This window comes from Crocodylus siamensis, chromosome 13, assembly GCF_052110815.1.
Source record: "Crocodylus siamensis isolate JL-2025a chromosome 13, ASM5211081v1, whole genome shotgun sequence".
Classification (NCBI taxonomy): Eukaryota; Metazoa; Chordata; order Crocodylia; family Crocodylidae; genus Crocodylus; species Crocodylus siamensis.
Window position 1 is genome coordinate 191,162 of NC_143407.1, and position 24,454 is coordinate 215,615.

Below are 24,454 nucleotides of genomic sequence, written 5' to 3' on the forward strand. Positions count from 1 at the left end.
ACCTCTCCCTCCCCAAAAATCTGTCCTTTATTGCCAGTTTAGTTGTTTGCAATACACCTGAAAAAAGTCTAGGAACATCCCCACTGCAACAGGAAGGACTCGACACTTGGGAGCTGCAGCCATGGTCAGGAGCAGGAGCTCTCTCCAGCCAGAACCATGAACATCCCGTACACACATGCACACACCTGCAGTGTTATTGCCTTGATATCTCTGCCCCCCACATTCTTGTCCATGCCTGTTTCATGTCTCACTTTTATTGCCTGCCCTTATACACAGGCACAGCCATCCCTGTACTGTCACCCCTCCCCCCCCCGCAGTCCTGTGTGCACACTTGCACCTACTCATGTGCGTGCATACATCCTACTGTCATCCACACACACTTGCCTCTTCACTTCCCACTCCCATATGTGCACACACACTTGTGCGCCACACTGTAGTGTCTCCTTGCATACAGAACTGTACACATCCTTACACAGCAGAGATTTGTACCCCAGGCCTTTGTTTCAAAAGTCCAAAGTTCAGCTAGTGACGAAATCTACTTGTGAGTCAGAGGCTTTAGAAAGGACTGTAGTTTCCTCTGCAAAATGCCTGCTGACAATGTGGGACTTTGTGAGGTACTTGACTTTGTGAGGCCCAGCTCTCCCCACCTCCCCTACTGTCCTGGAGAACCCCATCGTGGCTGAGTCATTTCACAACCACTGCATAAAACCCAGGCAAATCCATCTCACTTCCATTACTATGTGTTTCTCTTTTAAAACATTCACATCCACAGATCCCGTTGTCCTGGAAATTCTGTGCAAATTGCCTTTGGGAAACTGAATTTCAATATTTCAGTAATTTTCCAAAGTTGGTCTGGTTTCCTGCTTCATTTTGGTTAACCAGCACAACTTGTCCATGGTGACCTGCGACTCTTGCCTGTGCCCTGTCCCCCATGGCAGATCCACAGGATTCATGTTCTGACAGGTGTGTGTTGAACTCTTTGACACTGTCCTCAATCTGCCAGCGGGCCTCCTGGGTGGCACGTGTGTGTGCGGAGGAAGGGTGAAGACTGTGGGGCAGTATGAGGGAAACGGGTGATCAATTCCACGTGCACGGGACGACACTCTTAGACTAGAACCAGCATAGAAAATGTCTCCTTAAAAATATTGTACGTTTCCTCCTGTCCTGCACTAGAAGTTGTTTAATGGCCCTGAGTCTCTCTGGAGCCCTGCTCTCAGGTTGCTGAGGACTTGGCCCATGTGAAGAGTGAAAAGAGAGATTATGCACATGAAAAGCACTGGGGATAATCTGTGGCTAAACCTGAGTTGCCTGGACAAAGCAAACGGTGGGCCCTAAGTGTCCAGAACAGTTCAAACCATCTATGCCCACAGGCACCGCACGTCGGCCTTAAAGTCGTTAACTCTTGGCTTTTACATCCCAAAGAACAGTTTAATGCCTTTGCAAGTTGCCAGAAATATTTGGGTTTGCATTTGCTGAATGAATGTCTGTCTGCTTCCCCTGGAAGGACATTCTGTGCATCTGTAACCTGCTGAGAGTTGGACTGCATGTGTTCGGGGGGAAAGAAACCGCCCGATATGTCCTTTCTAAGAGCTCCTTCTCTTTGCTTCTCTCACAGCCTTCTGCTGCTTTGTATATTGCCCATTAACATGAAGGATGTGCAGAAAACTATTCTGCTTCAATGAACAGCAAGCGCTCACGAGAGAGGGGCATCGGGTTCTCCTGTCCTGGCAGGGACTCGGCCCCTGTCTCAGCGTCTCCCTTTCTGAAGCAGAGGCAAGAAGGAAAAGGGAGAGGTGTGACAGCCACGGTTCTGGGAAGCCCCCCGCCTGGGGCACGGCCTCTGCAGTGTGAACTCCCTTGCTGGCAGAGATAGCAGACTTCTTCCTCTGTGGATTAGACGTGCTGAGGCGTACTGGACCCTGCATTACAAAACAACCCCCGGACGGCTCCTTTGTGGCAGGTGGACACTTGTACGTCAGATGCATTTCAAAGTGAACTCAGGGATCTTTGGAGGCTGTTGGTGTCCCCCTTTCCTGCCTGAGGTCTGGCCCCTTGCTCCTGGGGACAGAAGCTATGGAGCAGGATCAGGAAGAGAACATGCTTGACACATCTGTGGGGTGCTGCTGGAAGAACAGCACACGGCAGGTCCCTGCTCTCTCCACATCTTCCCTGCAAGCCCCACTGCCTTGCCAGGCCTCCTGGAGAGTCCTCCAAGCATGGCCCAGATCCCAGGACACCCTTTGTAAAAGAGCACTCAGCTCAGCACGGGCTTGAGTCAGGCCATCCGAAGCGGAGCAGGCCTGTGGGCCAGGCTGCCAGCACACGACTTCCCGGACGGGGACACGTTTCCCAGATCAAGAACATGCTCTGTTCCTGAACGGTCTGTGACCCGGGCTTCAGGATTCCCAGAATCGAAGGGCACAATCTCTCGTAGCGAGCTCTGGTGCCAGCCCAGCAGTCAGCCTGCATGGCACGGCACAGCACCAGCGTGACTGGAGGGGCACCTGCCCCAGGCACCAGCTACGAGGGGCGGCAGGATCCCCCTCTGCTGAGGGTCTTTGCTGCGGCAAGAGAAGCTCTGTCCTGCCCCCGCCCCCACTAGGAGCCAGGCAGGGCAGCGTCATACTGCTCAGAGTTTCTGGGGTGCAGGGAGTCAAGTGGAGCAAGTGAAAGGGTGCTCCCTGCCCACCCCCTGCCTCCAGCCTTTGCAGCGGCAAGCTGAGCCACGTGCCACCTCTGGCCAGCCACAGGATTTGTACCCCAAAGTGTATCCGGGGACAGGGATGAGTGGGCTGAGCACAGTGGTGTTCCCCAGGTGCTCAAGGATCACCCGGCGCCACTGCAGCACAACACAGCATCGCAGCATGGGGAAGCACCCGAGAAAGTCACAGTGCTGCACCGGCTAAATCCGCGCACAGCACAAAACATGCTCAGGAATCCCAGCAAACTGTCCAAGTAAGTGCTATGCGTGATGTCATCATTTAGCTCCCAAAACATGTTTTTAAAAGTGATTTCCCTGGAATGCCAAGTGCTCGATGAAATGCAGGAACATGCGGGGCTTCACTCAACGTGCCAGCTTTACTTTGTGTTCTCTCTTCTCAGCTGTAAATCAGGCTAACTACAATCTATAGTCCTTCACACCAAACCCAGGCAGATGCCCAGCTGTGCCCATGCTTGAATTTCACAGGACACGTATCACAGTGGCACCAAGCGCCAGCTGCAATCCACGTGTGAGGGCACAGTCCATTACAGTGTGTCACAAACGATGACAGACCCCACAACACCAGTCTGGGGCACTGTCACCTCATTGCCCACAGAAGCACGTCGCTGTGCTGGGACCCCTCGCCTCACCCGGGATCCAAGAGCGATGATCTTGGCACTCCGTGTTGGCAGGGCAAAGCCAGACCAAGGCAGCAATCTGACACTGAGGCGCAGCCAGACACAGGGGCTGTGCCAGGCCTTGCTGACCTGTCGCCCCCCAGGACCTCGACCAGCTTGCAGAGCCTCTCCAGTGAGCTGTTATTTCCCACCCCGCTACACGTCACTGCCAGCTCTTGTGTAAATAAAGCGAAGTGCAGGGAATATGCAGCACGCTGCGCTGCTGAGGTCTCCTGTTACACATTCCAGCCCCAGCGCATTTCTGAAGGACCGCAGAAATGTGCCTTTTAAAACCTGTCTCGTAAACTTCCTCCATGCGGAGGCATACGCTTTGGATTTAGTCACTTTCTTTTTTTCCACTGCCCTTTGGAAGAGTTTCCCTTTCCTGCTTGGCTCTGCCAGACACTGATCCTGCTCAGGACAGCAGCGGCAGCACGTTCCAGCCTGGGGCCACCCCGCTGCCAGGGGCCTGGGAGAGGCTGGGAGTGCAGAGAGGGCTGCAGTCATAGGTGCGCTTCCTGCCATCCCAAGCAGGAAGCATGAGCAGAGCAACACTCCCAATCCTGACCCGGGGCCCATCCTTGGAGCTCCCTCCCCACCCTGTCCTGCTCCACCCCTCGGCCCGGGTCTCGATTCTCAGGTTTCAGCTAACCGAGACCCCCACCATGCTCCGTGGCTGGGACCACCCCTGCACGTGGCACCCTCTGGAACAACGTGTGCCTTGTGCATCCAAACTGTCCAGTGGCCGCTTGGCAACCCGGGACCTGGTTCTGCCCTGGGTCTGCTCTCCAGGACCGTCACCCTGCCAGGTACCGGCAGACTGTGGTCAAGCCTCTTGAAAGTCCTGGTCTAAAGTCCAAAAAGCCTCATCTCCTTTGGGATCCCTGGGAAGCAGGTACTACGAGCGCACTCCTAAGAGCCATGCGAGACAGCCAGCCCGGGATGTCAGCACCCAGCACAGCACTCGTCCCCGCCCTCCAGCGGGCACCTCTGTTAGCCCAGGAAGCACAGTGGCTTGCCCGGCCACACAGCTGGGAGCCCGGGCAATGCTCAGCCCCTACCAGACGGTAGGACAGCCACAGCCCAGGGCAGGCCCAGGCAGGGCTGGCCGCATCAGGGGGAGCCGCTGGCCCTGAGGCAGCGCCAGAGGGACCGGGGCTGCGCAGAAGGGAACGGTGGAGCGGGTGGGGAGGAACGTAGACGGGCACTGCCCAGGCCACGACTGCGCGAGGCTGAGCAATACCCCAGGGAACCTACCCAGGCCTCGGGCCAGGCCCTTGAAGCCTACGTGCCCAGACAGCACCTCAAAGAGCCTTTGGCCCGCTTGCTCGTCCCCGAAGCTCGCCATGCAATGGGAAAGGGTCCTGGCAGTGCCCGGGGGAGGCAGCTTACGAGGCCAGAGAGGCCAGCCCTAGGGCTGCAGTGCTTTTTCCCATTGTCTGTGTTCAAAGCAGTGCCGGCAGGGGGGTGGCTGTGCTTCTGAGCATGGCTAGACACTCCCAGAAAGGACAAAACTGTTTGTTTTCAACCTTTGCCGTGGCACGAGCCCAGGCTGTGCTCGGGCTGCCTCTGTGCATGGGTGCTGTGCCGAGCGGCAGAAGTGGGCCCGGCGGGTTAGAGCTGGGCTCAGCCACGTCTCAGCCGTGCGCTGCGCTGTGCTGCGGGGCGGCCCGTGCCAGCCGGTCTGGCCCCGCGCCCCCAGAGAGGGCACCTCAGCCCCTGCACACAGCGGAGGGTCCTTGCGGCCAGACATCTCCAGCACTGGTTTTCCCACCTGTTTCCTCCCAGAGTGTTCAAGCAGCAAGCCCTGTTCCTACCTCCAGCCCAGGCCTCCTGGGGAACAAAACCTCTCTGGGCTCTTTTAATCCCAGGTAAATAAACGAGGCCAAATTAAAACATTTCGTGGGACCTTGTTAAACTTTACAGCGTGCTGTCTGCAGGCGCTTGGATGTGGTCGAGCGCGTGTCACATGCTGCTGCTTTGCTGGCTGCACGAACCAGCGTCCCAGTGCCCGTGTCACAGGCTGCGACCCCGTGCTCAGAGACGAGGCCGACGGGTGCCAGCGCCTCCAGCCCTGCACGGGTCTGCGTCGTGCGCCACCGCTCCCGGTCCTCAGCATGACAGGCTGGGGCACGTTCGCAAACGGTAGCAAGAGCGCACGCGGGCCGCAGGGACCCACCGGTGCGCAGAGCCTGCGGGGCAGCGCAGCCAGTCCGCTCCCGGCCCCACGGCTCTGGCTGCCCCAGAGAGCAGGGGGAGGCGGGACGTTACAGGAGGGCTCACCTGTGCAGTTAGGGCGGCCAGAGGACTTCCCCGAGGAGCTGCCCTGTCCACCTGGCTGCACAGGGAGGGGAGCCACGCCGGTCTCGGTGACGCGCACGGCGCCTGCTCGGGGCGAGCCCCGCGCCAGAGGCGGCTTGGTGGCAACGGAAACGCCGTGCAGGCCGCCCGGCTCGGCGGGGGCCTGGGGCAGGGCCGGGGCAGCCAGGCCTGCAAGGGCGGCCACCACCGACGACAGGCCGGCTCTTGCCACTCTCTCCTAGTCCGTGCTCCGGCGACAGGCGCCCGCACGCCTCGACGTCCTCTTTTTCTCTTCCGGGGACGCGAGGCCATGCGGGGCCGCGCTCCCTGCCATGGCCGCCCGGGCCGCCCGCTCCCCGCCGCGCAGCACGGGCCGGCGGGCCGAGCGCGGCGGCCGCGAGGGGGCGCCCGGAGCCCGCACGTGAGGCGCGGCGGGCTCGGGCCTGCTCGGCCGCGGCCGCGGGAGCTGCGGGCCGCGCCCCCGCCGCCGATTCCGACCCAGCCGGCGGGCGGGCCGTCCGCGGAGCACGCCGGCGGGCCCGGGCCGGGGGGCGGGCCCGCCCGCCCGCCTGGCTCGGGCCCGCCGGGGCAGCGCGGCGCGGGCTCCTCCCTGCGGGGCGGGGCTGGCCGGGGGCGCCGGCCCGCACCTGCCTCCGCGCCGCCCCCGCCGCCGCCGGCCGGGCCGGGCCGGGCCTGGCAGCTGGGCGCAGCGGCGCTCGGGGCCGGCCGAGGAGCGCGGGGCGGGCGGCGCCGCCATGGGCTCGGCGCGCGGCGGCGGCGGCGGGATGCGCTGTGTCAAGCTGCTGCTCCTCGCCTTCAACCTGCTCTTCTGGGTCAGTGCGGCCGGGGGGGCGCGGACACGCGGCGGGGTCCCGCCCCGCCCCGCCCGGGCTTGCCCTCGCCACCCGGGCCTGGGGCTCGCCCCTTCCCTCCGCTCCCCCGAGGCCGCCGCCGCCGCCTCGTGCCCTCGTCCGCAGCGCCGGGGCGGAGCGCGGCCCCCGCGCCCGGTCCGCGGCTGGGCTGGGCTGGGCTGGCAGCTCCCACCCGCGGGACGAGCAGGCAGCTGGGGAAGCGCCCGTGCCTGGCCGTGCCGGACGCGACGTGCCCCGTGCGGGCCAGGCCCTTGCCCGCACCTTGCAGCCTGGGGCCCGGCTCCCCCCCTGCGCAGCACGACGTGCCCGCGCGGTGACTGCGCAGCCCTGCCCGGCACAGCCATTGCCTCTCGCTGAGCCGGTGCATGGTGCTGGCCGAGGCGGCTGGGCCTGTGCCCGCAGGGGTGGCATGGCCGTGCCGACAGCTGTGCTGGCACATACACCGATGACAAAACGTCTGTGGTTGTCTGCTAAACACCCTGAGCCTGGAACTCGCCGGGGCCCAGGTACACCGCTGGACTAGGGGATAAGTTGCTGGGATCCGGTCTGGCCCCGCCGGGGTTCAGCCCCCTCCATCCAGCAGTGTAGCAGGAGCCACTGAAGGGGTCGGGAGCCACCTGCTTGCCTGGGCGCTGCGGCAGTTTGGGCCTTGCTGGCACGGGACAGGCGCACGCTGCCCACAGCCGAGGGAAGAGCACACCTCCCGCACGTCCGCTTGTTGCACTGGGGCTCCTGTGCTGCCCTCGTCCGCCAGCAGCGCGGGCCTGTCCAGGGCTGTCCCCGTCACGGCGGTGTGGCACACGTGCCTGGGCACACGTCGGACATGGCCGGCTGAGCTTGGAGCCGGGTGCCCAGAACACCAGCCGGCTTTGTAGGAGGCTGCCTCGGGTGGAGACGCTGCCGTAGCCCCATCGTGTTGCAGTGCAGAAATGGCGCTGGCTCGTAGCATGCTTTGCTGCCACTTTAAAGCTTTGTAGATTATTTCTTTTTGGGCTGAGTTTTCCTTGCTCTTCTCAGCCCAGCCCTGCTTGTTCTGTTCAAGCTTCACTGCTCTCACACCTGGTGTGCAGGGTTTCCTTTGGTTTTCCTCATGGCTGGGGTTCAGAAGAGGAGGAGGAGGAAGCTCCACTCAAAAACTAAAATCCTTTTTTAAACCCAAGTAACAGAAAAGCCGTTTGGATTTGAGACCGCAGAGCTGCTGCAAGCATCACCCTGCGCACCCATACAGCATGAGTGGCAAGACAGGATGGGATGTGGGTTTGCTAGGTCTGCGGAAACAAAAATAAACGTTTGCAAGATAAAGACCGTGCAGCCAAGCGAGAGCCGTGCATGGCAGGTGCCGTGCATGACACTTCCTGCTCGCTTGCATGAGTGCCGGCAGTTCCCACGCTCGGTGAAATCCAGGCAGGAGCCGGCCTAGCTTTGGGCAGGTTCCTGACAGCGCCCCAGCCCCGCCAAGCCCAGTGAGATTGTGCCAGCACCTCTTCAACAGCAGCAGGGCGGAGGCAGGCCCTGGGACGGCCGCCTGCGCCTGGACGCGCGGTGCGGGCTCTCCCGGCCGGGTGTGGGCGCCGAGCTAGGCGAGAGCGCGCAGTCCCCGCGTGTCGGCCGCGACGCGGCGAAGGGCACGGCACAGGGGCCTCGTTGATCTCCATGCTCCGGTGCGGGGAGAGCAGGAGCTCTTGGAGCAGCCTTCAGGGAAAGGGTTGACGTCAGGGCTTGCTGCTTTCCTTCTCCCTCAGTTGTGTCAGTGCCGCTTCGAGGCTGAGAGAGTAATCGCTTGAGATGGGAAATCCAGGGGAGTGGTTCCCATTCCCACTAGCGCGGCGGAGCTGGCCAGGCTGTTTGTGCGCCTGCCCGGGTACGGGCTGCTCGCAGCTTGAATTGCGAGGCATGGAAGGGGCAGGAAGACAGGCCCGCGAGCCGTGCAGCCGGTGGGCCGAGGGGAGCGCGTGCTGTGGACACGGCATGTGCGCGTGGAGCTGTCTGGAGCAGCTGCCGCTCCCGGAACCTGCCCCCCGCGCAAGTCGCTTTCCTGGGCAACCTCCTGTGGCAGCTGCCCCTGCCGTGAGCAGGCGCCAGAGAGGTTCGGTTCAGGGAGCCCCGTGTATCGCAGCCTCTTCTGCAGCGTGAGAGCTAAAAACAGCAGGAGCCAGCCAGGCCGCGCCGGCCCCTCCATCCAAGTCCAGCTCTGCCCCTGGGCCGGGAGCAGGCAGCAGAGCCGAGCGAGGCCCGAGCCCGAGGCTGCAGCCCCGCACTCGAGCTGGCGGAGCAGCTGAGCTCCCAGAACATGCCCCTGGTGTTGTGTAACCGCTGCAGCCACGTTTCAGGCCAAACAATCTTCTTCTCTGTGGGCTTTGAAGGGAGAAAAAATCTATTGTGGCTGATGGAGCCACACTGGCAGCTCTGCTGCGCGGGTTTGGCAGGCAGCCCTGCTCACAGGCAGGGATGTCTGTGTTTGCCTGCAGCAGCTCTCCCAACAACATCGCTTCTCGGTGCAGAGGCTTTAGTCATGCCGGCTGAATGCAGCGCGGCCCAGGCCAGGGTCCTCCAGGAGAGGCCGATTGCACAGAGCCCGCACAGAGTCCAGCAGCTGCTTGCCGTGGCGGCGGCAGCACGTTCAGCGCCATCCATCCCTGAAGCGCGGTTAGCTACTGAAATTGCAGCATGAATGCGCAGGGCACACTCGTTCCTAGGGCGGGGAGCTAGCGCCTTGGTGGAAATAATTAGGAGGCAAAGGTTTTAACCGGATTGCCACCATCTCTGCCCCATTTCCTATCGCCTTCCACAGCTGGCAGCATGGCGCAAGGTCGAGCTTTCGTTTGGGGAAACGCTGTTGGTTTTTGCCCCTCGTTCTGAGCGAAGTGAAGGCAGAAGCTGCTCTTCCCGCACAAGCGCCACGGCGCAGGGCTCCAGCCGTGCTGACCCCTGCAGCTGTGGCTCGGCGGGGAGGGACCCGGACAAAGCTGCACAGCAGTGGCTGCTGTGCCGTCCACCCTGCGCCTGGGGGAGGGGGTGGGGAAGGCAGGTTTCCCTGCCCTGGGGCCACGGCATTTCGTCTCTGCCTCCGCCCGCTCTGCCTGCCTGGGGCTGGCTGCAGCTCCACAGCAGGAGAGACGAGGAGGCTCCAGAGCCAGTTGAGCGACTCGCTGTCTTGCTCAGTCACAGCCCCTGGTCCCCACACAGGGCGAGTTTGCACATGTGCCGCATCCGCCTGCCCAGGCCAGACCCGTGCGTGGTTGGGTGAGAGACTCAGACAGCTCCTGCAAGCCGCCCAAGCGCCTGGCCACAGGTACATCGCCAACCTCCTCCAGCTGGAGCAGCGGCTGCATATGTTGGCTCCAGGCCACTGTCAATAGCAATTGTTTTGTTCTGAGTTGGGAAACTTCAGCTTTCCCCAAATTAGCACCGTGGCTGCAGCCTGTTGTTCTTGCCCTGGAGCTCCGGTTCTGCAGGGTCAAGCTGAAGCTGCCTCCCCTCCTCCCCCTGGGCCTGGCAGAGCCGCCCACGCCGCCCGCCGTGCTTCCCCGCTCCTGCCGGGGCAGACTGGCTGGCAGGAGGCGCTCTGCTCCGGTCCGCCCCCCGCGCGCCCACCCCGCAGCACGGGGCAGGGGCGCTTCGCCTGGACTGCGCTCATGCTCCGTGCCGGCTGCTGCCTGGGAAGCCGAGCCCCCTCGGCCACCTGCGACGGCTCTGGTGTTTGTGGCGTTTGCCAGCTCTCAGGAAGAGCTCGGCTTTGCAGGGGCATGAACACTCCCCGGGGCTGATGCCCCAAGGGGCCCCTCGCTCCAGGTTTGGTTTGCACCAGTCGACTCTCCCTGGTGTCTGCTGACAGCTTTTGCGGGGCACCGGTGTGACCCCTTGCCCCTCACGGAGACGAGGGTCTTCACTCCTGCTGGTGCCCCGGGGTTCAGTCCTGATCTGCGGGGACCCCCAGCCGAGCCCTGCGTAGGGTAGGGAGCCTGGCCCCGAGGCCAGGCGGCAGCTGGTGTCACTGGAGCAGAGGCTCGTGCTTGTGCCCGGGGTGGCCTTGGCATCCTAGGAGCATGGAGGCAGCTGCCGGCTGGGCCGTGGCACCTGTCCCGAGCCGCCGCAGGCCAGAGATGCGCTGGCAGGGGACTTGTGCCCTCTGTTCAGCTTCATGAGAGTCAGGAGGCTCAGCCTTGGCAAACATGAAGGCAGTTACCGGTCTCCCAGGAGCACAGCACGGACCAGCCACTGCGTCCTGGCTCCTGGAGAAACCGTGCCTCCAGACCTCGCGCCTGGCACAGCCGGGGCTCCCCCAGGTGCCAGCCGGGCTGCCCGGGCTCCAGAGGGGACGGGGCTAGTGATCGAGAGCGGGCAGCCGCGGTAGTCAATTAGTGGGACAGGCTGAGGCTGTCACACGGCTGAGTGCTCGTCCTGCCTGTCTGTGCCCGCCGGCCTGGCGGCTGGAGCCCCGGCGAGTCGCTGTCTGGCGTCCAGGGCCTGCGGGGCTGAGAGAGCGTGAGGCAGGAGCTCGTTATCTGGCCCGGGGAGGGGGCTGCACAAAAAACCAGGGCAAAGGGAGGGGAATCGTCTGCTGTGTGTCCCGGGTGCTGCCCAGCCGCTCACGGCTCTGTTTGTTTCCAGCTGGCTGGGTCGGCCGTTGTCACCTTCGGGCTGTGGCTGCGCTTCGGCGGGGTCATGGGAAACATCGTGTCAGAGCAGAAGTCCCCGGAGTACATCTACATGGGTGAGTGCCCCTCCGGTAGGTGCCCCTCTGGCTGACCTGTGCAGGGGCACCTGCTCCCTCCAGGCTTGCAGTGGTGACAGCTGCTCCCAGGTCTCCTGGGGCCACTTCCAGCCCAGCTCTGTGGTGGCGCTGGCACTGATGGACCAGGACCTGCCCTGGCCCCGGTGCTGGCCGGCAGCTCGCAGCCTCTCGGGAGCAGCGTGGCATGCACGGGAGGCAGCAGCGACAGCACAGTCCCTGGCACGGCAGAGGGCTGCCTGCCCATGCCCGCAATGCCTTTCTGCTCAGCGCCGCCCCTGTCCCTGCACACGCCACACCCCAGGGTCACCTCTGTGGCGCAGGGCTACTCCTGCCCTGGCTGTAAGGGCCGCAGCCCATGCTTGCCTCTGGAGCCGCCTCCCCGCCAACATGCCGCCAGCTTTAGGAAGCTGCCAGCGATCTCGTTCAGTCTGAACGGTGGAGCGGTTCCCAGGAGTTTCCAGATGGGTCTTGCTGGAAGCTGCAGCTGTACGTGCGTGTCTGTGCCTCGGCAGTGCTTTCGTGCCACCTGGCCCTGGCTGCACACTCCCGTCCTCCACCCACTGTCAGCAGCGAAGGCCACCCGCACCACAGGGCGTCCTTTCCCCTGACCCTGCGCCAGAGAGTCAAAGCCCTTCTCTTCTAAGCTCGTGTTGCCTGAGACAGCTGCACCCCATAGCCTGGCATCCTGCTCCTCTCCAGGGTGCGGTGCCAGGGGCCGCTGGAGGCCTCACCCCACCGAGCTGGCAGCCAGGTTGCTCCAGGCAGTGGCTGGGAGTGAATGCTGAGTGCGTGCTGAGCCCTTGCACAGCACCAGTCGTCCCAGGATGGAAATCCCCCCATTATGGTGTCCCGTTGCTGCCCAGTCCCCCCTGAACTGCTCTGAGCACTAACGGGGGGCCCAGGTTCCGCCGCGGCGGCAGCCCCTGGAGCCTGCCGGCGGTGCAGGTTCAGGTCACTGCAGCGAAGGCAACGCCCCGGCGAGGACTCAGCTGCACATCAAGGGCTGAAGCGGGACGTGATTGCCGCTGCCACGCTCCTGCTCGTCCGTGTTTCTGGAGCAGCACAGCGCACGCCAGGCGCCAGCCCCGCGGGCTTTCCCTGCTCCCGAGTCCAGTGGCCCCAGCAGGCTCCGCTCCTTTGATGCCAGGGCTGAGCTGGTTTCCCCCCCATGCTTTCATTTGTGGTGAGGTTTTTCCTGAACCTGAGTCTTTTTTTGCGCTCCAGTAATGGATAATTACAGCCCTGCCCTTTCCACTTGGCCGCACCAGACAGCCCTGCCCTGTCCTGTCCCGGCAAGCAGCCCCCCCCCGCCCCAGCTTCGGGCCTGGCTCCCGCTCATCGTTTCCGGCCCTCGAAGGTGCGGCTGGGCAGTGGTGGGAGGAGACGGGGACGTCGCTGTTGCAGGCCTGGGGCTGCCTGTGGTTTTGTCTTTGGCGGTTCAGGTTCCTCGTGACAGGTCGTTATTTTGAGCCGACCGGGCGTGAGAGCAGGGCTGGCAGGAAGTGCACGTTAGGTGTCGTAGTAACCGGCCCCTCCGGTGAGCACGGGCTGACTCACGCCGGGGCTCTGGCTGCGTCTGGGCACGCGGGCCTCCATGCAGCCGCCGGCAGCCCCGACCCGGGGCGGGGGCGCCCGCGGACGGGCCCTGCCTCCGTGCCTGGGCTGGCGCTAGGAGGGCAGGCGCTGTCCTGGTCCAGCCGGGCGCCAGCCCCTGGGGACAGGTCTCGGGGGCCCTCGGGAGTCCACGGACGATCCCTCCGTCGGCTGCCGCGGCAGGGGACGGCCCAGCACAGGGAGCTGGCGGGAGCCAAGATGAGCGGGGCGGCGCGTCCCCGCCACGCCGGGCTGGGGCGCGGGGAGGGAGCTGCTGTGGGGCCGGGGCGAGGCCGAGGCTCCTCTCTGGCAGGCAGGAGGGCTCTGTCCATGCAGCCCCTGCGAAGCGAAGCGCGAGGCCGTGTCCCTGCCAGCTACGAGGGAATCCAGGCGGCAGGCCCTGCCAGGGAGGGAACTGGAAAACCCATCTGTCTGTGCCGGTCAGCCTGGACCGCGGGCCCGTGCTCCCTCCCCGGCTGTGGCGCCGCCTGCCCTGCTGCCGCCCTGTGCCGCAGGGGGCCGCAGCCGCGTGGCCTGGCGAGGGCCGGGCTCTCCCTCGGGCCGTACGCAAGCTCACCCGGGACAGGAGCGTTGCATGCCTCGGGCATGAAGTCACGTCTGTGGCAGGAGGACACTAGCAGGCTTGCCCTGCAGCAGCGGGTGCCCCGGCAGGCAGGAGCAGCCCGGCACCATGGGGCCACACAAGCTGCTGCAGTCTGCTCTGTGCAGGCCCTGCGCTGGGGCGGCCTCCCCGCACGTGCAGGGTCAGGCCCGCATGGAGTCAGCAGCTGTCAGCGTGCTGCCCCCGAGCCGGCGCTGGAGCACGGCCGGAAGCCAGGCACCGTACCCCTGGGCTGGAGCTGCTCCCTCCGGCAGCATCTCGGCGGGGGCCGACCTGGCCCCAGAGCCAGGGGACACGGCGAGGCGGGCACCAGCCGCGCCTGGCGTCACAGCCCGGTCGGCGCCTTGCTCGCACACTGGCTCTGTGGCTCTGGCACCTCTGAGCCGAGTACGGTCCTCGCGTGCCCCCGTCTCACTCGGGCTCCCCGCTGCGGTTCAAGTGCTCAGGGCAGGTACACGGGGCCCCGAGGGGCAGAAGTGGGGACCGCCACAGGAGGGGTAGGTGGCTGCTCTCCCCCGGGCTGTTGCTGTTTGCTACCCTTTGCTCTCTGCGACTCCCCCCGCCCCCCCATCACAGGGACATCCACAGAATCGGGCTGGGGCTGGGGCTGCTACCTCTGAAGCGTCGGTGCTGCCATGGGTCTCGTGCGCTGGTGACTGGCCACGTAGAGCGGCAGAATAATAATCTCTGGTATTGATTCTTGTGGGTCTGCCTCTGCCTTCAAAAGCTGCTTGCAAGGGCCCCGAGGCAGCCAAGGGCAGGTCCCTCGCTGCCTTTCGCACTGTGTCCCTGAAATGGGGCCGTCCCTGCTCCCCAGCACGCACACACACATGCACACGTACACGCACACGGCCATGCCGTCGCTCGCAGCTGGAGGGGCCCGTCCTGCCCATCGCTCGCGGCTCGGGTGCTGGAACGGTGCCTTCGGGCTCGGGACAACAGGGCCATTCATGCCTGCGGGGAGGCCGCACAGAACGCCATTATCCCGGGGGCTAGGCCTGCGGGGCTGCTGCCCCTCCGCTGGTCCCAAGCAGGGCACGGCCCCATGGCCAGGGCAAGTGCAGGATGGGCAGCGAGGCCCGGTTGCCCTCCCAGCCCTGTGAAGCAAGGCCCGCACTGAGGGAGATGTGATGAGGGCTCCACTGTGTGGGGGCGACCACGGGATGCCACGCAGCACCTCACTGTGAATGCGGGCAGCCACAGGCCCCTCTCTGGGCTTGCCGGGCAGTGGCTTGGCTCCGTGACCCAACGTCCTTGGCACTGTGAGGCCGGCTGGCAGGTGGAGGGGAGTCTTCTGGGCGGGTTCATGGGGAAAAGCCCATTTGAATCCTTCCACACAGGAGATACTGGTTTGTCCCTGGGAGCATTTGGAAAGTTCAGGAACTTGTAGGGGGTGGTTTCCTCACTCCTCTCTTGCTCCCCAACTTCTGCCAGGCAGAGAAGAGCCACAAGATCATTGCCCTGTCCTCATTTCCCGCTGGAGAAGGAGTTGGTCACCTTTGGGACAGCTTTGGCTGCCAGTGAAAGTGTTGCTTCCCCTTCTTTGACCTCTTAGAAAACCTGTTATTCCCATCCAGGAGGACACAGGAACAGCAGCATAGAGGCGGCGAGCATGTCCTCACAGTTTCAGCCATGCTGCAGACTTCAGAGCTTGTCACCGGAAACGGTTCCCAGTGACCGTCCGTCAGCAGAGCCACTTCGTGAGCAGCATCTCTGCTACGTGCTGACACGTCGTGGCCCTGCGCTCTCAGCCTGCCAGATGCCCACCGTGCAGCACTGGCCACGCTGGAGCACCCCAATGGCCCCTTCCTGCTCCGTGCATGTCCGGTTGGGGCCCGCAGGGGCCTTGCAAGGGCAGCAGCTCAGCAGGGCCAGAGCCAAGGGGATGTAGCTTTCCGTGCCCTCCTGAGTGTGTGGAGGGAACAGGCCATGATGCAGCCCCTGATGCCCAGCACAAGCACTTCTCGGCGCAAGGCTTTGGGAGCAGCGTGGCACGACGCTTCCTTTTGTATCACGTGCTCGCCAGGGCCAGGCTTGGACCCTTGTGCCACCTCTCATGGCCCTGGGGCTGCTCCCTCTCTCGTGGCCTTGGAAGAGGTATCTGCACCCAGCTGTCTGCCCAGCCTGAGCACAGGTCCCAGCTGTGCCGGCCCAGAGGGACTCGCTCCCGCTGCCCTGTGCGCACTGCAAGCAGCTCTGGAACGCCTCCGTCCTGTGGCATACGGGTCCCGTGTACGTGTGTGTGTGTGCGCGTGCAGCTCCCTTGGGCCTGGGGGTATTTTCCTTTGTGCTCTCCGGGCTGGCGACAGCGTTCAGGTGCTGCCAGGCTGTGGGGCAAAAGCCGGCGTGAGCTCTCCTGGACAGCCGGAGGCACCTCCGGGCTGGCAGCAGGCCCAAAAAGGGAAGTTGCTGGAAGGCGTCAGCAGCCGCATGAGCTGAGGCTTTGCCACCCCACCCAGATCCGAGGCCTGCGCAGCACGGGCAGAGCCGCGGCGCCTGCGCGCAGCCCGCCTCGCAGCCGGACGCAGCTCGCCCTGTCAGTCTGAAGTGGGCTAGAAGGAAGTGTGGTCTACCCACAGCAGAGATGCACGTACTGATACAGGCACAAGCTGGCATGGGCTGATGCTGGGCCCAGCGGGGCTCAGGGCTGTGGGGCGACAAGCCCTGCCAGGGCTCAGAAATACAAGAAATGCAACTAGAAACACAGCCTTTGGCAGTGTGTGGCTGGGGAGGTGGCTGGAGCCAGGACCAGGCCCCCTTGCCCAGCTGGCTCCAACGGGGCCGGCTGCATCCCCGGTGAGCGGCCTCGTACCCGCACCCACCGGCCTGGCACTGCCCGCGCCCACTCCGCGCTGGCCGCTGCGCTGCCCGGGCCGTGGGGTGGTGCTGGCCCTCCCCTGCTGCGCCCTGCAGAGCCCCGGCTCACAGACCCTCTCGCCCCGCGCAGCTGCTGGCCAGGCCCCGGTGGGGAGGCTGGGCAGGTTTCAGGCAGTCCCTGCAATTGGGCCTGGCGCCGTCCTGCACCCTGGGAAAGCAGCCAGGCTCCTGGCAGGGGAGTGGCCCGTGTGCCTGCCGGGAGGGCCAAGCTCAGGGGGCTCGCACACCTCGCCCTCTTCGGGCACTTGGGCTTCCCCAAGTGCCAGCAGACCCCACCGCAGCGCTGCTGGCGTGGGAGCCTGGCCCCTGGCCTGCTCCAGCAAGGGACCTGGGGCAAAGGGGGCTGCTGGGGTTGGTGCTGGGGACATGGCTGTGCCGGACAGGCCGGCAGAGCCCTGGGCTGGGGGAGGAGTGTTTCCTGGCCCCAGGGAGCAGGGGCTTTCCTGCCTCCTCCCTCCCGGAGCGGGGAAGCCTTTTGCCCTGATGCGTGGGCAGGGGACCAGGGGCCGGCCAGGCCGCCTCACCAGAGCGATGCGCTTCCCCATGGTGGGGGAATGGCAGGGGTGACATCCCCTCCACCTGTCCCGGATACGCTGCCCCCCCCTCTGACTGAGTGGGCGTCTGTCCCGCAGGGCTGTACGTGCTGGTGGGCGCCGGGGCGCTGATGATGATGGTGGGGTTCTTCGGGTGCTGCGGAGCCGTGCGGGAGTCCCAGTGCCTGCTCGGAGCGGTACGTAGCGTGGCCCCTCCATGCAGAGAGCTATTGGGGTGCAGCCAGTGGGACGCGCAGCCCCTGCAGCCGCCCTGCCCCTCCAAGCAGACACTATCCACCATCCCCGAGTCCCGGAGGAAACTACTTCCCTGCTGCGGCAGGCTTCCCTGGGCCTGTGCTGCTCCCTGCTCCACCTCTCCTGCCCTCCATCTCCTGGCAGATCCTGGCCTCTGCCCCCAGTCCCTTCCGTCCCTGTCTGGCCAGTGCTGTCTGGGGGAGGGCAGGGATGGTGGTGTGTGGCGGGCACGGTGGGACGCAGCTCAGTGTGCTCTTCCTCCCCTGCAGTTTTTTGCCTGCTTGCTGGTGATCTTTGCTGCCGAAGTCACCTCCGGTGTGTTCGCCTTCCTAGGCAAGAACGTGGTGAGTAAGGAGCGGGGCTGGGCTCCTGCTGCTGGCTGAGGTGGGGATCTTACACAGTCGTGCATGGGGGAGGTTTTCCACTGTTCTGTGGCCCCTGTGGGGTCTGGAGCCGCAGAGGGGTCACATTCCCACAAGCGACAGAAGCTGGGCTTCAGATGATGCATCATCTGCACTCCTGGAGCTGAGTAGGGAACGTGCTGTGCAAGCTGCCTGCACGCGCGTGTATTGTCAGCACGGGGCAGAGCACTGCATGGGGAGCCGCGTGCACGCTCACGCTGTGACCCACCGAGGAAGCACCGGGCCCAAGCAGGGCACGCATATGCTGTGGCTATGCCGTCCCTCCACAGGGCAGGGGTCACTCGTGATTCTGGAGGTGGGAGTTTGTCTCGTTGGGGGTGAAATGTGATGAGCGCCCCAGTGCCTCTGACTGTGTGTCCGTGTGCAGGCAATACAAGAAGTCCAGGCCATCTACAAAGACGCTTATGACGCCTACATGAAGAACCCAGGAGAGAAAAACAGAACTCTCCAGCTTCTGCACTCATCTGTGAGTACCCACATGAGCGTGAGGATGCGTGCTGCGTACCGGTGGGACTGTGCCCTGAGTACTGAAGGTGCTGGGCTGGCCGGCAGGCAACAGGCCCCTCTCCCAGGAGAGCACTGGGGACTGGTTAGAGGTAGCCTGGTGCTGCAGATGCCTCAGCCTGACGATGCCTGAGGCCTCAGCCCCTGGGCCCCAGCTCTTAGCACCGGAAGCAGAGTGGTGCAGCACTGCCCCCCACGAGGCAGGCTGTCAGTGCTTTCGGGGTCACTGGGTCCTCTCCTAGCAGGGCCTAGCGTGCAGGGGTGACGACGGTCCCAGAAGCTCTGCTGACACAGCAGTCCCGAGGGTTGGTTCTTTCACTGCCCCGCCACACTGGGAGAGCAAACGGGGGGAACGTGCGGGATGTGACTTGTCCGGGGCCACACAGGCTGTGGTCGAGCCTGCCACTCGCAGCTCCATGCACCTCCCACGTAGAGGAGACCCGGCCCGGCCACCGCTGGGAGCATCGCCACGTTCCTCAGGGCTGCGCCCACGCTGCAGCCCCAGCCCCGCTCCCACGGCTGCCGGCTCCGACCCCAAGAGGAATTCCGAGCATGTCATAGGAGATAAGCAAGCAGGAAGAGCGGAGCCTCGGTGGCGGCCTGGCGATTTATCACTGGTCCCCACCCTGGGGCGGCCGTGTCCATCCATCTTCAGCTCCAATGCGCTGCCCCCGTCCCAGCATATCCCAGATGAGCACTTCCATCTGGAGCAAAGGGATTTAAAGCCTGTGGGGTTCAGAGCATGCCGGGGCCTGCAGCGCGGTTGGTCCCTTGTGTTACTGGACTCTGCAGTCAGGGCAGGCCTCCCCTTGGAAGCTGTCTTTACACCCATGTTCCTGAATGTCCTCCAGACCTCAGGGTGGGGAGGACCGGGTTAGAGAGCTTCTGGAGGGGCCGGACGTGTTCAAGTCAGCGGGTGCAGATGCTCTCCACCCCCGGGTGTTGAGGGAGCTCGCAGGGGTTATTGCAGGGCCCTTGGCTTTACGAGCACTCGTGGCGCTCGGGCCAGGTGCCGGATGACTGGAAGACAGCCAACGTGGTCCCCCTCTTTAAAAAAGTGAGGAGGGAAGACCCGGGCAACTATAGGCCCATCAGTCTTGCCTCAATCCGAGGGAAACTCTTGAGAAGATCCTCAAGGAGCACATCTGCGATGGGCCGGCCTCAGAGATGATGCTCAAGGGCAACCAGCACGGTTTCATCAGGGGCGGGTCCTGTCAGACCTGCCTGATTGCCTTTTATGATCAGGTCACAAAGGCAATGGATGCAGGTGTCACCGTGGACGTAGTCTTTCCGGACTTCAGCAAGGCCTTTGACACCATCTCCCACCCCATCCTCATTAAAAAACTAGGCGACGGTGGCATTGATGCCTGCACAGTCAGATGGATTGCAGATTGGCTCAAGGGTCGTACCGGTCGTATTCGACCTGGGGGGAAGTGGGCAGCGGAGTCCCCCAGGGCTCAGTCCTTGGGCCTGCGCTGTTCAATTTCTTTATCAGCGATTTGGATGACAGGGTGAAATGCAACCTGTTTAAATTCACTGATGATACCAAAATTTGGGGTGAGGTGAGCACGTTAGTAGGGAGGGAAAGACTGCAGCAAGACCTGGACAGGTTACAGGGGTGGGCTAGCAAAAACAGGATGCATTTCAATACTGACAAATGCAGGGTGCTACACGTGGGCAGTAGGAACCAGCGGCACACTTATAAGATGGGAAACTCCCTTCTTGAGAGCACCGAGGCAGAAAGGGGTCTGGAGTCATTATTGACTTCACAAGCGAAGGCTGAGGGGGGACCTGGTGACCGTCTATAAACTCACTAGCGGGGACCAGAAGGGTTTGGGAGAGACCTTGTTTCCCCTAGCCCCGCCCCCCCAGCATAGCAAGGAATAACGGCCACAAGTTGTTGGAGAGGAGGTTTAGATTAGACATCCGCAAGAACTACTTCCCGGTCAGGGCGGCTGGGATCTGGGACCAACTTCCAAGGGAAGCGGTGCTAGCTCCTACCCTGGGGGTCTTTAAGAAAAGGCTAGATGCCTACCTGGCTGGAGTCATTTGAGCCCAGTTTTTCTCCTGCCCTGGCAGGGGGTCAGACTTGAAGATCTTCAAGGTCCCTTCGACCCGACTTCTACGATTCTCCGTCAGACACAGGATCTGAGCTTTGAGTTTGAACCAAATTCAGTGCTGGGGAAACTCCTCCCCAGGCTGGCAAGTTGCTGCAGAGGGCCGTGGCTCTGCCTCTGTACATCTTTTGTCTGTTTCCAGCTCAGCTGCTGGGGTGAAAGCAGAGCCACAGGAGGAAATGGGCCTGGGGCTTCCTCTTCTCTGACACTGCCTCTTCCTCCCTTTCTTGGCCATCTAGTTTCAGTGCTGTGGTAAAGGCAAAGACAGTGATGATCAGGTGAAACCCACGTGTCCAGAGGGCATCCATCTGCCCAAGGTAAGCACCCACCCGTCAGATTGCCTCAGGGGCCTTCCTGCACAGACACGTCAGTTTGAGGGAGAATGCAAGGAACCAAAGCAGCAGGAGGAAGGACGGAGACGGGTGGATGGAAAGGGGCATGCCATTCCAGACAGGCTCTGTTTGGCATCCAGTGATTCAAAAACTGCTTTTCTGTGTCACGGTCACATGAGATGAGGCTGGAGAAATGTTCAGCTGAACTCAGATTTCAGAAAAGTCTGAGCTGCTTTCAGTCCTGTAGGCCCCCACCACACTGTCCTCTGAGGGCTGAGGGTCAGGAGAACAGACTCCTCCAGCCAGCAGCCTGCCCACCGCCCCAAGCAAGGGAGCAGAGACAGTGGAAGCAGTGTCAGGACCTTCAGAGTCTCTGTGAAAAGCACTTGTCCCTGCATAGCCGTGTCCCTGCCGGGAGGGCAGAGAGAATGCTCCCACGCTACCTTTCAGGGAACCTGCTCCACTTAGCCTGGATGGGCAGATCCCCACTGCGCCCAGCCACAGAGCTGGCTTTAGCTCCTGGAGAACATGAGGATAAAGTGGGGGATCGCTTGCGAGTGCCTCTCAGGTGGTGTGTACAAAGGAGCAGGCAGCACCCGGTGGTGGGCTCCTGGCAAGTTAGGGCACCCTGATGCCTTGGCAGAAGGGGAGGGGGAGCTTCCTGCTGGTCTGAAATGCTCAAGAGAGCACAAGGCACAGGCAGAGACGGTAGGGTACGCTGGACCGTGGCAGCCACCCTCCAGACCCAGGTACTGAATAGCAGAGCAGTGGGGAGCAGGGAACTAAGGGAGCAGATCTGGACACGTTCCTGCCGAGCTGAGCGGGGCTGTCTTTGTTTCCAACAGAACTGCCTGGAGGAAATCCAGAGTGTAACAAACTCGCATCTGCACTTAGTTGGAATCGTTGGGATTGCAATTGCTGGCATCACAGTGAGTACATCCCTGCCATCCAGATGACATCCCTGCTCCTTCCTCGGGGCAGGGGGGGTTCCAGCAGCTGCTGCAGGGTGCTCGTTGTATGACTTCCTGACGCTCCTGCTGGGCCTTCCTTTTGCATCACTTTCCCCATATACACTTGGAAATGTCTCAGGTTTACTGGCACATTTGGAGAGGGTCTCTGGGAGAAATCCTCCCGCACTGCTGTTGTGAATAGAGACCTTTAGTAATGTCAGCAGGAAGCTGCGTTCGCGAAGGCTGACTTGAAAAGTGCCCGTTACCTACCCTGAGCTTTCATCCCTTCCAAAGTGCTGCAGACATGGCTTCCTGTCCCAGCATATCTGACCTCCTCCCGCAGGAAGGGCTTCTTTGCTGGCACCTCGACTCAGCTTCACAGACCAGGTGCACCATATCCAGTCGCTGGGAAGAGCAGGGTTTTCCAGTGACGTGTTCGTGGCTCCTCCCACAGCCAGAAATGGCACATGCCTGTTTCTCAGCTAGTTGCTTTAAAGATCGGGTTTTACAGTAGGCCTGCTAGGGAGCCAGCCCTCATCACCCCAGGCTGCCCTGTGCTAAGAGCATGTGCTGAGCACAGGGAGTGAACACCCCTCAAAATGGCACAGCGGAGGGAAGAGGGAGAGGGTGTCGGATGCTGCCTGCGCAGGGTCAGGCAGCCGGGCAGGCGGGAGGAGCAAGTGCTGCAGCACGTCCTCCACATTCTGCCCTTGTCCTTGTCCCTGCCGTGTGGCAAGGCTGGCCAGCTGTCTGCCTGTGTCCTGGGGAAGGTGTCACTGGTGTATGTTGCCAGGCAGAGCTGCCAGCTTCCCCTGACCGGTAGTCTCTGCCCTGGCAATGAAACTTGTGGCCAGGGGAAATTACTGGATCTCCAGTGCTCTCTGCTGGGCTTTGCATTCACCTTCCTCTGTAGGTTCCTGCTCCCAAGCTGGTCAGTACTGCTGATGTCACAGGTGAGCTCCCCACAGGTGCAGTCCTTATGGAGGTGTTCGTTTCTGCGTGAAGTCACAGTGCCCTAAAGCAATCCCAGTGCGAGCCTGATGCCCAGCTCTGCTTTCTGTTCTTCTGCAGATACTTCACAGGCAGAGATGTCTGACAGCCCTGTCTCTGTACTGCTCTGGAATCCAGAGCCTCTGTTCAGTGCCGGCCCTGATGCTATTAATAGGACTGAATTTGTGTCAGAGCAGATGACCTCAGTGGGATAAACCCCTATTGAAATTTGGCAAGAACTTATGCTGTGCAAAGCGTTCATAATGTCTGTGGCACCCGTATGTTCAAATATCATCTTGGCTCCGAATGCTAGAGAAGTATCTCCCACGTTACTTATCTGCTGTCCTGAGATCTGCAGACAGAAACCATGATCTGCCATGGCCACTCACTTGCAAAGATCACTAGATTGCTCTGATGTGATAGACAGTTTTGCAATGGCTTTTGTAACCGGAGACATCTCCTGGAAGTCCCTAAATCCCGTTCCTTCTCTCCTAGATCTTTGGCATGATATTCAGCATGGTTCTCTGTTGTGCAATCCGCAATACAAGAGACACGCTCTAAACTGTTGCTGCAAACTTCTATGCTCCAGGACTTCCGGACTAAACTTTACAAGAAGCGTTCTCCTACCCAGCCTAATAATTTCAGTACATATTTAATTAGTGTGTTTAACAGAGTGAGAGAAAAATACTCCGCTTAGGTGAGCCTGTGAAACCAATTAATTCTGTTTAAATTTGTAAGTCAGAAAACTCAAATGAGCAAAATGAGGGTTTAAAATGTTCCGGTTTAAATTCAACTTACGATTTTCAGTATGTTTGCACGGGTGTGGCTGGGTGCCCACACAGATGTGTATATCACATGGGGACAGGTGTGGCTCTCCATACCGAAGTTTCAGTGTGCACATGCACTGATATCTGTACACACGGTGCCTGGTGTGCCTGAGTGAGTGCACGCACGCACGCACGCACGCACGCACAGGGGCTACACTGTGTACACGCATTTGCTCGCACGTTCCTGCAAGGTCCCTTCTGTAGCACATGGAGCCGTGGCCAAATACAGCTGGAGCCATTTCCACAGCAAACTCCTCTTTGCCAAGCGTCACTGTAGGAGCAAGCTTCATCTTTTAAACATAACCTTTAATCCAGTTTCTACTAATCTCCCCCAGATTTCAAGGGAATTAATACACTTGACTTAAATGAGCTAAACCCTAAGAGCCTGTTCCCACAAACTGATACGCATACGACACAGCCCCTGGACATCAGTGTCACATGTAGAAGTCTTCTGGGTCCTGGGTCTGAATCCAGAGAACTTCTGGGGAACCCCTGGATCCCAGCCCAGGTTTGGAGCAGGAGACTTTGACAGGTAATGCCGCTGGTTGTGATGAATCCCAGTGCCAGGTGTGCCTAGGCTTCCACTCCACCAGTATGGCAAAGCCCATCTGCGGCCGAGCAAGGCCTCTCAAATCCCGTTCATGTTTAAAGCAGAAATATCTGTGGAAAGGGGCAGGGGAGCTCATGCAGGCTCTGCTTGCTCCAAGCGCTGCCCTCGTGCCGAGGTCTCCAGCACCCCGCATCCGCACGCGGCTCTGGCGTCAGAGCCGTGGCCTCGTGGGAGGTCTTTGGCCACAGACTCTGGGAAACAAGCAAAGTGGGACGATGACGGCCGGGGAAGGCGAGCGGTGCTCGGGCACGTCCACACCTGCTTCTGAACGCCGCAGCTCCCGGGGGGCTTTCTCCACAAGCCTCTCGCCCCCGCCCTGGGGCTGGGCAGGGAAGGAAAGGCAGGGAATGTCCACGGTTAAGAGTCATTGTCTTAGTGGTTGATGCTCACTGCAGGCAAGAAATGTCAAAATTACACTGTATGTATCCTTGAAATACCTCAGGGCTTGAGTTTACACAGGTCCGTGTCCTCTTGTGTTTATTTCTCCGGCGCTCGGATTCATCGGTGGCAGGACGGCTGCTGCTGGGAGGGGGCCG

At 61.9% G+C, this 24,454-nt stretch overlaps 1 protein-coding gene across 2 annotated transcripts; it reads left to right on the forward strand.

Moving 5' to 3' along the window:
• Nucleotides 1-1,943: 1,943 nt before the first annotated feature.
• Nucleotides 1,944-24,376, forward strand: TSPAN2 (tetraspanin 2). 2 transcript variants are annotated; one of them, XM_090026067.1, is made up of 8 exons: nucleotides 6,303-6,512; nucleotides 11,163-11,265; nucleotides 17,011-17,108; nucleotides 17,436-17,510; nucleotides 17,956-18,054; nucleotides 20,449-20,526; nucleotides 21,387-21,470; nucleotides 22,977-24,376. In XM_090026067.1, the coding sequence occupies exons 1-8, from the start codon at nucleotides 6,435-6,437 to the stop codon at nucleotides 23,040-23,042; spliced, it is 681 nt and encodes a 226-aa protein (XP_089882193.1). In that variant the 5' UTR covers nucleotides 6,303-6,434; the 3' UTR covers nucleotides 23,043-24,376. The 2 variants fall into 2 exon arrangements, 1 of the variants encoding a protein (XP_089882193.1); XR_016438951.1 differs by lacking the exons at nucleotides 21,387-21,470; nucleotides 22,977-24,376 and having other exon boundaries at nucleotides 1,944-6,512.
• Nucleotides 24,377-24,454: the final 78 nt, after the last annotated feature.